The sequence below is a fragment of the Mauremys reevesii genome, linkage group 4 (genome assembly GCF_016161935.1).
Source record: "Mauremys reevesii isolate NIE-2019 linkage group 4, ASM1616193v1, whole genome shotgun sequence".
Taxonomy (NCBI): Eukaryota; Metazoa; Chordata; order Testudines; family Geoemydidae; genus Mauremys; species Mauremys reevesii.
Window position 1 is genome coordinate 9,673,721 of NC_052626.1, and position 13,352 is coordinate 9,687,072.

Below are 13,352 nucleotides of genomic sequence, written 5' to 3' on the forward strand. Positions count from 1 at the left end.
CAGTTGTTTGCTTTTAAACAGGAATCTGAAGCTGGTAAGAGTGTGTGTTATGTTCTGAGAAACTGTCAACGTTCGTACAAGGAAATATAAGTGTAGAGCACAGATTTTGGCTCAGTTTTGCATAGATTCTATAGCAGAATCCGAGCCTTTAATAGTATGATTTGGAGTGACTCTTTCTATATTTGAGGTAATATATTTTATTGGACCGCTTTCTTTTGGTAAAGGAGAGAGGCTTTCAAGCTACACAGAGCTCTTCTTCAGGTCAATAATTGTATTATGCCAATCAGGAATATTTAAATTACTGAAAGTACCAACGCTTGTGTTTTCTGGAGAATTAGTTCGAAGCTTTGTGGACATTCTTACGAACACAGGGCCACATCTTCAGCTGACAGATCGGTGGAGCTCCACTGACAGTTTACACAGGCTAGGTAGTGAGCATGTGTAGGAGTAGTTGTTTTCTATGTTGTAGGTTCTCTCTGTATCAAAACTGCCCACTTCTTTCACAAAGAAGTAATCAGCTGGTGCTTCCGTAGTGAAATCATTCCACGGTTTTCAGTTACAATTATAAATAACTTTCAGAGGAGACAAATTTTGCTATTAGTGTGTAGGTGCTGGGTGGTTTTGGGGGCCTGTGATATACAGAAGGTCAGACCAGATGATGTGGTGATCCCTTCTGGCCTTAAACTCTAGGACTCTAGGACTTCATGCATTAATAGTATTCGTTTTTCCCATCACTGAATGTAATTTTTAAACTGTGTCTTTGAAGGTATATTTCAGTGCATTAGCACTTGAAACTATTTTCCGTATAACATGTAATGTTAAAAAAGGTTGGGCCAAATTCTGCCGTTGGTTACATCAGTGCAACTCATTAAAGTCAGTAGAGTAATTGAGGGCAGAATTTGGGCTGCTAGACGAATTCTCCACATGAGCAGAGATTAAAAAGACTGGGACTGTTCATTTTAGAAAAGAGACTAAGGGAGGATATGATAGAGGTCTATAAAATCATGAATAGCGTGGAGAAAGTGAAGTGATTATTTACCCCTTGATGTAACACAAGAACCAGAGGTCACCAATGACTTTAATAGGCAGCAGGTTTAAAACACACATAAGGAAGTACTTCTTCACACAACGCACAGTCAACCTGTGGAACTTGTTGCCAGGGGATATTGTGAAGGCCAAAACTGGGTTTTGAACTGGGTTCAAAAAAGAATTAGAGAAGTTCCTGGTGAGGGGGAGTGATAGCTCAGTGGCCTGCTAAACCCAGCATTGTGAGTTCAATCTTTAAGGGGGCCACTTAGGGATCCTGCTAGTGAAGGCAGGGGGCTGGACTCAATGCCCTTTCAGGGTCCCTTCCAGCTCTATGAGATAAGTATATCTCCATATATTATTATTTATTTATATTATTATAGGTCCATCACTGACTATTAGCCAAGATGGTCAGGGATGCAACCCCATGTTCTAGGTGTCCCTAAATCTCCAACTGCTGGAAGCTGGAACTGGATGACAGGGGATGGATCACTTGATGATTACCCTGTTTTGTTCATTCCCTCTGAAGCATCTGGCAATAACCGCTGTCAGAAGACAAGATACGGGACTAGATGGACTATTGGTCTGACCCTCTATGGACATTCTTATGTTATGTTCTTATATCAAGATTTTCAAAAATTACTGGTAATTTTGGATGTCCAACTTGAGATATCTTAGAAGGAGCCTAATTTTCAAAAAGTGCTGAGCCCCCCCCCCCCCTCAAAACCAGACCTCTTTCAGGGGTTTCAAATTGGGCACCCAAAATCAGTTACTTAAATGTGTGCCATAAAAGAGAACTCCACATAGCGCAGGGCATCACACACAGGAATCTCTTTGTAATGTTATGTGTATCTCGTAGGAATCTATCTATCTATTTATTTATTTATTTTATTTGTTTGCTGATTTCACAACTTTTTTTTTTTTTTTTTACCCTTCCAACAGGAATCATTAACCAATGGCAACAGGAATCCAAGGATAAAGTGATCTCCCTCTTGTTAACCCATCTGCCTTTACTGAAACCAGGAAACATTGAAGCAAAAGTGGAATACATGAAACTGTTGCCTAAAATCCTGGCTCATTCGATTGAACACAACCAACACATAGAAGAGAGCAGGCAGCTTTTGTCCTATGCTTTGATCCATCCCGCCACTTCGCTGGAAGACAGGAGCGCTCTGGCCATGTGGCTCAATCACTTAGAGGATCGCACATCGGGTAGTTTTGGCAGCCAAAACAGAGGTCGGTCCGATTCTGTGGATTATGGACAGACACATTACTATCACCAAAGACAGAACTCTGACGACAAGCTGAACGGGTGGCAGAACTCTCGAGATTCTGGGATATGCGTCAGTGCTTCCAGCTGGCAGGACAAAAACCTGGGGTGCGAGAACGGCCATTTGCCCCTCTACTCTTCTTCTTCTGTCCCCACTACGATCAACACTATCGGAACTAATACAAGCACAAGTAAGTACCGTGACCGTAAACTGCTGCCGAGAGCCGTTTCTGGCACGTGTCTGTGGCATGTCCGCCCCACAGGAAACCATTTCCTTGCAGCACTTATCATATTAGAAGAGGGGCCAGTTTTAGCTTGGCCCTGGAAAAACCCTTCTTTATACCTGATTGCCCAGAATAGTCATTTTGCTGTTTTGCACATTGTAGGATTTTGAACACAAAGCTGCTTGGAACAAAGATTGAACAGCTAAGAGGTTATCAGAGCAAAAATGTCTGTTGTTGAAGGCTGCCACTTTCCTTTCATGCTTTTAACCCCAGATTTTGGGTAACATTTTCAGAAGTGCCTAAGATCCATTTTCAAAAGTGACTGAGGCACTTAGATGCCTAAGTCTCATTGGAAGTAATTGAACAAGACTCCCAAGTACCGAAGTCCTTTTTGAAAATGGGACATGGCTCCTAATTCAGATGAGCACTTTTAAAAACATTCGCCTTTATCCCTGTTAGGCAGAGATATGACTCTTATTGGTAACCTGTGGATCTTAGCCGTGCAGTCTTCAGTGTTCTTATTTCTAATGATGCAAAATTCTGCGGTCTTTCCCCATGCAGAGCTTTCACAGGCTTCAGTGGGACCTACACGGGCTGTGGTACTGCAGCTCTGGACCCCAGAATTGGATAGTGCAGATATGCCCTGGCACTGTAACTGGCATTTTTAAACAGATTTATGTAGCTTTTGCGTGGAGATTTACCCCCAACCCAAACTGTTGTGCCTGTTTACATCTTGGGGAGAGAACAAAATGTAGCATTTTCACAGTCTGATTGGAGCCTGCTCCGTTGACTGGCGCTTGTTGGTTGTGTTGAAGGATGTTACGGGGGCTGGCATGGCCTTTTACCCTGATGAAGGGCGATCTGTACACAGAGACCTTCCTTAAGATACATGACGAGGAATTGTTGTGTCTTCGTATCGTGGGTACCAGGCTTTTACAAAGACAGTCCAGCTAGTGTTTTTTCAAAACCAGGTTTCTATCTCAGTTTTAATGGGATCAGCAAATCAGACGCTTGCCCTCCTCTCCCTGCCTCCTGCGATACCTTTTCCTTGCTCCCCTGCCTACCTTCAACCTTCACCACCTCCCGCTTCCAGTGTTCTTGCTTCCTAGCACTGACGGACACCTCCCTCTCCACCTCCCATGCCTCAAAATGATCCCAGGGCCCAGCTGAGTGCTGGCCTTCATATTCAGGGCCGTGTTCTCTATTGCTACATGAGCACTAGTGCCTGTACTGTTAATGGAGAAGGTGACATCCTTCCCCAAACACCCCTGCTCCCATAATAGGAAGCTTCAACTCATCCTTCCCCCTCCCTCATCCTTGTCCCCCTCTCCCATCCCTTTACCCCGTCCATCTCCACGTGCCCTTGAACAAGCCCACCCTCTCTCACCCCCTGGTTGCACAAATATCTCACGCACAAATCTCCAGGCCTTCACTGGGGAGCAGATTTAGAAAGTGTTCCAGGTCATCCCTTTTGATGACTCTGAACACACTAATTGTACAGAATGTAGAGGTAGCTTTCTGCGGCTTGCAGTAAAGAAACTTACTTGTCTGTCAACCTGTGGAAATCCACAATGAAAAGTTCTGAGAGCATTAGAATGGTTATTAAAGACTTTGTGGTCTCTGTGGATAGAAAATCCATGCTTGAACAATAAGAGTCTAGCAGTAGGTATATGCCACCAAGCACCTGACTAGGATGATGATGGTGATTGTGAAATGCTGAGATTAAGGAGGCTACAAAGGCAGAAAGCTCAATAATATTGCAAGATTTCAACTATCTTCATATTGTCTGGGTGTGTGTATCACATCAGGAAGGGATGCAGAGAGAAAATTTCTAGACACGTTAAGTAAATGCTTCTTGGAGCACCTTGCCCTGGAACCCACAAGGGGAGAGGCAATTCTTGATTTAGTTCTAAGCGGAACATTGGCTCTGGTCCAAGAGGTGACTATAGCTAAATCGCGTGGTAATAGTGACCACAGTGTAATTAAATTTATCATCCTTGTAGGGGGGAAAATGCCAAAGAAACCCACCACAGTAGCGTTTAACTTCAGAAAGGGGAACTACATAAAAATGAAGACACTAGTTAAAAAGAAATTAAAAGGAACAGTCACAAGGGTGAAATGCCTGCAAACCGCATGGAGACTATTTAAAAACACCATAATAGAGGCTCAGACTAAATGTATACCCCAATTTAAAAACAAACAAACAGTAAGAGGACCAAAAAAATGCCACCATGGCCAAACAGCAGAGTAAAAGAGGTGATTAGAGGCAAAAAGGCATCCTTTCAAAACTGGAAATCAAATCCTAGTGAGGAGAAACGAGAATAAATTCTGGCAAGTCAAGTGTAAACGTATAACAAGGCAGGCCAAGAAAGAATTTGCAGAGCAACTAGCAAAAGATACAATAAATAATAGCACATTTTTTTAAAAGTATATCAAAAGCAAGAAACCTGCCAAACAGGGGCCACTGAATGATCGAGGTGCTCAGGGAAATTGAGGCTGTTGCGGAGAAGCTAAATGAATTTTCATTGGTCTTCTCTGCAGGGGATATAGGGGAGATCCCTGCACCCAAGCCATCCCTTTTAGGTGACAGCTCTGAGGAACTGTCCCAGATTGAGGTGTCAGTAGAGGAGATTTTGGACCAAGTTGTTGAGTTAAACAGTAATAAGTCACCAGGACTAGATGGTATCACCCAAGAGTTCTGAACAAACTCAAATATGAAATTGCAGAACTACTAACTGTGATGTGTAACCTGTCGCTTAAATCAGCCTCTGAGCCAGATGACTGGAGGGTGGCTAATATAACACCTATTTTTTAAAAAAATGCTCCTACTAATTTCAGAACCAGGCGGATCGGGTGAAACTAATAGTAAAATACAGAATTATCAGACACATAGATAAAATATGTTGGGGAAGAGTCAACGCGGCTTTTGTAAAAGGAAGTCAAGCCTCACCAATCTATTAGAATTCTTTGAGGGGGCCAACAAGCATGTGGGCAAGAGTGATCCAGTGGATATACACCTCTACCCCAATATAACGTGACCTGATATAACACAAATTCGAATATAACGCGGTAAAGCAGAGCTCCGGGGGGGCGGGGCTGATCGCTCCGGTGGATCAAAGCAAGTTCGATATAACGCGGTTTCACCTATAACGCGGTAAGATTTTTGGGCTTCCGAGGACAGCGTTATATCGGGGTAGAGGTGTAGTGTACTCGGACTTTCAGAAAGCCTTTGACAAGGTCCCTCACCAATGGCACTTAAGCAAACTAAGCAGTCATGGGATAAGAGGGAAGGTCCTCTCATGAGTCAGTAACTGGGTGAAAGAAAGGCTATTCTTTCTCTCCTTAGTTCTTGTAACTAGTGCCCTCTTTCAGGTGGAATTTCAAATCCCCAATGATTATTATGAATTACCGTTATTACGTGCATTGCTAAAGTGCCCATCCCCATGGTGTGTAGGCGCTCCCATGTGTATTTGGCTGGTGCATAGAATGCCATGTGGGCAGGAACATCGCGCTCTCCTGCTGCACAGATTCTTTGCTGGAGGGTCAGACCCCAAGTGCTCCAGGCATGATGTATGTTGAGATTCCTATCCGACTTCCCCCTTTGCTGCATCTTCAGCTAGTGCAGAAATTAAATGGCTCTTGCTGAAAGTCCCTGCTGTGCAGAAAATTCTATTAGGTTGTTTCACAGACTAGTCGCCCAAGAGGTTTTCATTAGGCCCTGGTGGGAAGGTGAGTGAGAGGCTGATCGTGAAAATAGCCGTGCGAAGGATCCAGTTGCATAGCCAGTGCTTCCTAAGTTAATAATGACCACAGCCTGTTTCACTTTTGCCACACTAGCTTCCTAATGGTCCTGAATGTTACTGCAGCCCTTCTCTCAGGTACTGTCTTTTGCATTGAGGCCTATATTGAATGAAGGATTTAAACCAGCCACTACAAAATATATGTTCATTACACCTCTGCACTGAGCTAGCAAGCACTGGTCACATCCCCCCGGTATCCATGGCGTTACACCAAGGTGTCTAACCAGTCTCTGGTGATGATGACCCTGTAGGTTTTTAAATGCATGAGAGATTTAAAGGAGACGGGGAGTGTCTACAGTGCATGAAGAGGAAGTGTCCATGTTGACAGGCAGATGTACATTTTATTCTCTCTTTAGCAAAAGAATGGGGCATATTGTGCCTGTCCTCTGCGGAGGTGCACAAAAGGGTGTAAGGGGGAGCTTTTCTCCACTAGGCGCATCCCAGGGACCAGGCACAGTTTCAGTCCCTGCCGTTTCCTGATCCCAGAGACTAAACCCTGCTAGCTCCCACCAGGGTGTGAGCCACGCCAAAGTGGGAGGGAGACTATAGGGTCATCCCTTCCCCCGACTGACCCGCAGGGGGTGCTTTCGGCACCCTCCTAAGGTGTGGCACAGTGAGCATACTTCCCTGTATGGGCAAGCTCCAGGAAGGATAATGCCTCTTTCGGCATGGTGCATGCACCGTCTGGCCCAGTGTGTGCAGGTTTGGAATGACACTAGATGAGATTGCTCTGTAAACTGCAGCATTGCCAGCACTAGCTATTTGATCACGAATCTCGCAATATTTGGCATTCTTCTTAAAGACCCAGCTCCCAGAATCTGGGGATCATGGGAGAATCTCAGCTTTCGTTAAATAAAAGCAAATTCCTAGCCTTCCTGGTTGTGCTGGAAAGCTGGCAGACGTGACCAGGCCAGCTGGCAGATGTGTGCTGGAAAGGCTCAGAACAAAAAGGCTAATAACAAGATCCCTAAATTTATTATTGTTTTTAAAAATCTTGTGATTTTGAGGGGGCCCCGACTCATGGTTCTTGAATGCTTTGTGTTGGCAATGCTGGAATTATAAGAGGTATGTTCACACGGTGCTTTGGTCCTGTAAACGAGCGCTTCGTTGCTCATGGTACAAATTCGCTGGAGCCCTCTCTTCCACACACCAGTGCCCTTTTATTTCCCAGTATTTTCCCACCACCACGTATCTACAGCTGTATACAATGCAATGCCAGTCAGGGAGCCCCTTAGGGAACAGCTTGCTCGTACAGCAGCTGGGAGCAACAGGCCCTCACTCCTCACTTTCCTGTTCCTCCCTTCCTACTTCCTTCCTGCTAGCTTTATAGGCCTTCCTCTCAGCAGCTCCCAGGTGATTGCTCCTTTAATGAGCCACACCCGGCCAGCTCCAGCCAGTTCCCCTTGATGGGCGCTCTGCTAGCAGGTTCTGAGCTAACAGGGGCTGGTTCAGTGCCTCTTAAGCCAGCACCCTGTTACAGGTCCCTTATGTTATGGGCTGAAAATGGGGCAGGTGTGACACGGGGGGGACAAGTTTAGTCTCTGGGAGAGAAGGGAGAAGAGCTTGCTGTCGATGCCCTGTCTGAGTAGCTGAAAAGGAACAGACTGGGGGCATTGGTCATCTGGTTTGAAAGGCAGTTGCTTCAAAGTCTGCTAAGGAAGAAGAGACCTGAGACCAGAGTGATGATCAGGACATTTACCTAAGGGAAAACAGACATGAGTAAGGCAAAACCAGGTTGGGGGTGGGGGGAGAAGCTTCTGAGAGGATGGTTACAACATTCTGTCTGCAGCAGGTGAATCATTGCAGGTGGAGATACCTGGCAAGAAGTTTTAAGTTCTTCTTCAAGTGCTTGCTCATGTCCATTCCATATTAGGTGTGTGTGCTCGCCACATGCACTGGTGCTGGAAATTTTCCCCTCAGCGGTATTCGTAGGGGACCGGCTCTGAAGCCCCCTAGAGTGGCACCTGGCTCCCCCTACCCTCAGTTCCTTCTTGCCACCAGTGATGGTGCTGGAACATCTGCTGGTTCGGCTAGTGTTGTTTCATGTCCTGTTCTCGTGAACTTTGAAAACCTGTAATATAGTTGTATATAGTTAGTAGTTTCTTAGTCACCCTTAGTAGTAGTTCTCAACTTTTCATTGTCCCAAACGGGACTCAGCCTGGGGACGGGGCATGCCCCGGTGCCCAGGCTTTAAGCCCTGCGATCACTGCAAACGGCCTATACCCGTCAGTGATCCACAGACCACATAGGGTGCTTAGGCGAAGGGCACATAAGTATCAAGTGCCGTATCTGCAAGTCCTTTAAACCTAGGATGAAGAAGGAGCACGATATCCATTTGAAAGTGCTCCTAATGGAGTCGGCCCTGACTCCAGCACCGGAGCAGCGGTCTGACTCCGTACCGAGCACTGTGGCCTCTGTGCGCAGTCCTCCCCCGACGCCAGCCACGAGCCGGCACCAGTCCCCCTCCATAGCTCTGGTGAAGAAGCCGAAAAAGACTGGGAGGGGAAGATCTCCTACCTCCCGTAAGGGACAGGAGAGGGCTGGGGGTGAGCCACAACCCGTGCCGGGCAGCTCAAAACCCCCTTTCGGAAGTCGGGCCCCATCTCAAGTCAAGTGGTGCAGCCCATCCCATGCTTTGCCTGCAACCCCGGATAGTGGTGCAGGCCCTAGCCAGCTTCAGGTGCTGTTGACGCCCGAAGCTCTTCGAGTGGCTCAAGAGATCCTGACGCTCCCAGTGCCGCCCTCACCGGCTCCCGCGGTACCCTGGTCTTGGGGGAGACCCACATTGGGACCTATGCATGTGTCCCCACCTCAGCGGTACAGATCCCCATCGAGAGGGACGTCCAGCCAGCTTTCACCCCCAAAGCTATCACGCCTCAGGACTGGAGAGGCAGGCTCAGTGGAGCCCTCTTCAGTCCCCGCACTGGGGGCACCGATTGAGGGACTCGAGGCGTACCTCGCTGGTAGATTGGCGCAGACCCTCTGGGGCACGTGCCACCTGGCAACAACTCTGGGACCAGTCCTGACTCTCTCCAAGGGCCCGGTACTGATCACGGGACTAATCGGACACCAGGGACCGCCAATCACTGAGCCGGCATCACCTGCAAGGAGGTCGCCCTACTCAGGGCGATCCTCTCGACAACTGGTCCGTATTAGCTCCCGGTCCTGTTTGACATCCCAGTACCGGTCGAGTAGCACGAGGCGCGGATCGCCGGGTATCCGACGCAGAGCCGCTGAACGCTGTCAGTCCCCAAGAGCCCAACCAAGACAGTCTCGCTCGAGTGGTCGCTCCAAAGAGAAGTAGCCTGCATGATCTTCCAAAGGTGGGGAACTCCCCAAGTGGACCTGTTCGCTACCAGACAGAACAGGAAATGCCATCGGTTTTGTCTCAAAAGGGTCTGAGCAAGGTCTCCCTCCCCGATGTCTTCCTTCTGTCGTGGTCATGGAGCCTGATGTATGCATGTCCTCCTCTCCACTCATCATCAGGGCCCTGGCAAAGATCAAGAGAGACCAGGTGCAGGTTATCATGATTGCCCCGGCATGGGCTCACCAGCATTGGTTCAGCACGCTCATGAGCCTGTCAGCGGCCCCTCCCTGACCCCTACCCAACCGACCAGACCTGCTGTCGCAGGACCACAGTTGGCTCTTACACCCCAACCTCGGGTCCCTGCACCTCTCGGTGTGGATGCTGCATGGCTGAACCCAGAGGAGTGGATGCAAGGAGTCCAACAGGCCCTCCTGGAAGCCCTGACTTACCTGGCCAAGGGGACAATGTTTTCCCTATGGGCATCTGAACAGGGCATCTCTCCCTCGGGTTCCTCCATACAGGCTGTCCTGGACTACTTGCTCCATTTGAGGAACCAGGGCCTGGCACACTCTTCCATTAGAATTCATCTTGCGGCCCTCTCTGCTTTTCACCCGCCAATCCAAGGACAGACGGTGTTTTCCCGTGACATGACGGTCAGATTCTTGAGAGGGCTGGAGAGACTCTTCCCACAGGTGCAGGCTTCTGTCCCGCAGTGGGATCTTAACTTGGTCCTCTCTAGGCTCACTGGCCTGCCCTTTGAACCACTGGGGTCCTGCTCCCTTTCCCATCTGTCATAGAAGGTCACATTCCTGGTGGCAGTGACATCGGCGAGATGGGTCTCGGAAATTAAAGCCTTGATCTCAGAACCGCCATACATTGTCTTCTACAAAGATACGGTTCAGTTGCTGCCCCACCCAGCCTTCCTGCCAAAGGTGGTCTACACCTTCCATATGAACCAGGACATCTTCCTCCCGATGTTCTCTCCCAAACCGCACAAGACCAGTGAGGTGAGGCGTCTTCATGTCCTGGATGTCCGGAGGGCCTTGGCTTTTTACTTAGAACGTACCAACCCTTTCCGTAAATCAACTCAACTCTTCATCGCTACAGCGCATAGGATGAAGGGTCCTCAGAGAGGATTTCCAATTGGATCACCTTGTGCATAAGGACCTATTACAACCTGGCAGTGATTCCAGGGGCATATTCAGGGGGGCACCAGAGCCAGTCCCATGTGGATACTGCTGAGGGGAAAACTTCTGGCACCGGTGCATGTGGCGAGCAAACACACCCACAATGGAATAGACATGAGCAACGCATCTCAAAGAACACCAATTACGGAAAAGGTAACTGTCTTTTCTAAAGTACTCGGCCCTCTTTTCAAAAGAAACCATTACACGATTTGGTTCAAAGACTTGTCCCTTCTGTTATGTTTGCACAGAGCCTAGCTCAGATCCTGATCAGGACCTTTAAGTGTTGCCACAATGCATAGAAATAAACAAGGAGATAATTATAAATAATTCCTCCATTTTCTGAAATGCTGAGACTTTTTTTGAAGTCACACAGAATGCAAAAAAGCATCTAACTCAGCAGACCATCCCAGGTGATTTAGCAGAAGCCTGTTTTGCTGGATGGATCTGGCAGGGTTGGATTCCTCAGAATTGTTCTTCATCCTGGGTTTTTGTTGCAAAGCCCCCATACTTGTCTTTCTCTCCCTGCTAACCTTTCCTATTCCATTTGTCTTTGCTCCCTCCTCCTAGTTCACCTCATCACTGCTGTGGCTTGCTGTATGTTACCTCTCCTTTACATCAACGCTCCCTCACATAACTTTCCTGCACAAACACCCCTCTCCCAGGCGAGCTACTTCCTGGCACATTACAATGACTTCTTTTTGCATCGCCAGAGCCCTCACGCCTGCCATCAAACTGCTCTGATTCCGCTGAAAGATTTATAGAGTCTGTATTCATGGAACTTTTTCACGGAGTTTAATGCCAGGGGCAAGTGTACAGGTTTATGAAGCCGAGTGGGTTTGCAATGTATCTAAATGTTCCCTCAGCCCAGCTCCAACCTTTAATGTTACACTGTAACTTTGATAAACATTTGCAGTAATGGCTGCACTGGTTCACTGATATCCTGTGTAACACTGAGCTCTAGCTATGGTCCTGTGTTTTTATTCCAGTGTATCTATATAACCACATGTTCCACTGAGGGAAGCATATCGTATTCTGTGCAAAGAACCACTGGAGGGGCAGCGGCAGCCAGTCACTTTCCCCTAGCATATTGCACTGGATCACACATGAGAATTGCAGTGTTGTAAGGTGCTGACATTCAAGCTGACTTGAAGTGGCAAAGTCTGCTGATGGTTTTTGACGGCAACGTGTTCTGACAATCTGCAGGCACAGCTGGAAATAACCCAATTGTACTTCATATGCTCGTCCATAACCTTCCTTAATACAATATTTGCTTGGACATGAAGCACCGTAAGTCCACAAACAGATGCTAAAAAATAAACATGGCTAGTCAGCCTTTGTCCCAGCCCCTCGATTCAATCAATATGCCCATTAATCTTCTATTCCAAAGCAAATCCCTCAAATACTTAGTGTTTGTTTAGTTTAGTTGTTTTTTTTAGAGTTCACGTTTTATCCATAATAGCTTCTGTCCAGCTGGTGGTCTAAACAGTGTGTTCCAGGGCACAGACTTCAGCATGCCATCTCTCCAAAGGTACTGCTTGTTTCTGATGTCAAATCTGGTCAAAGTCTTTCTCCGTAGAGTGGTGATTTCACTCTAGGGACACTTAGTCTGGTGCTGTGGCATGTTGTTATTAAACACAGCTATGTTTCAGGTTTTAAATATGATCAATTGCTGTCCATTAAAGAATCCCCTTTGTGGTGTTCCAATATTGTTTACTTCCCCATGATTCAGTCTGGACCCAGAGTGACACACTGAGATCAGATTCTGCCCTGTCAAGTGGCTCAGCAGGCTTGGGAACGTCACACCGCTCTCTTCCTCTGTTGCTAGTTTGCACTACTGTTGCTGTCTTATGTGATCATAGAGTTGAGAAAATGGCCAGTAAAGCGTATTACATATATTAGTACAATAACTATGGGCCAAATTCTGTTCTCCATTCCAACAGGTGTAAATCTAGATTAACTCCATTTAATGGAGTTACTCTAGGTTTGCACCAAGGTAAATGATATGAGAATCCAACCCACTGTTAACAGCCGGTCCCAACAGTGGTCAATCCATACTGTCTGTGGGAAGGATAGTAGGTGACAGTTTTCCCTCTGTACTTAACTTACAGTGTCCCATTAATAGAGGCATCTGTTTCTATGACTGGAGAACAGACGTGGACATTAGACAAAACTTCCAGTAGGCCCCAGGGAAGGAAGAAACAAAGGGCTCTTGACTGTGGATAGAATATTGGGAGCTCTTTATAGATTTGCTACAGTCACTGTTGTTTCGGGCTGTCAGAATGTCACCACCCGGCTCCTAGACTGTGCAGATTCCCTACGGTCCTTGGCGTGTGACAGGATGCCAAGCAGCAAACCCGCCCCTTTAAAAAAGCGACTGAAAAATAATGAAGTCTATATTTAATCAGGAAAAACTCCCATTGACTTTGGCGAGAGGGTCACCTGGGTAAAGACTGAATAAAATTGAATGAAGAACATTGATCTGGCCTGGGGATTGAATAGCAGTTTTAGGGAAAAGTGATGCCGAAGAGAGATTGAAGA

At 47.0% G+C, this 13,352-nt stretch overlaps 1 protein-coding gene across 10 annotated transcripts in view; it reads left to right on the plus strand.

The window, feature by feature from the left end:
* SAMD4A (sterile alpha motif domain containing 4A) overlaps window positions 1-13,352 on the plus strand; it is a 210,454-nt gene that overhangs the window by 126,266 nt on the left and 70,836 nt on the right. For all 10 annotated transcript variants that reach the window (XM_039535570.1, XM_039535575.1, XM_039535576.1 and 7 more), the window contains one exon: window positions 1,969-2,487. In XM_039535570.1, coding sequence (XP_039391504.1) covers window positions 1,969-2,487 — 519 coding nt within the window. The remainder of the gene's footprint in view (window positions 1-1,968; window positions 2,488-13,352) is intronic.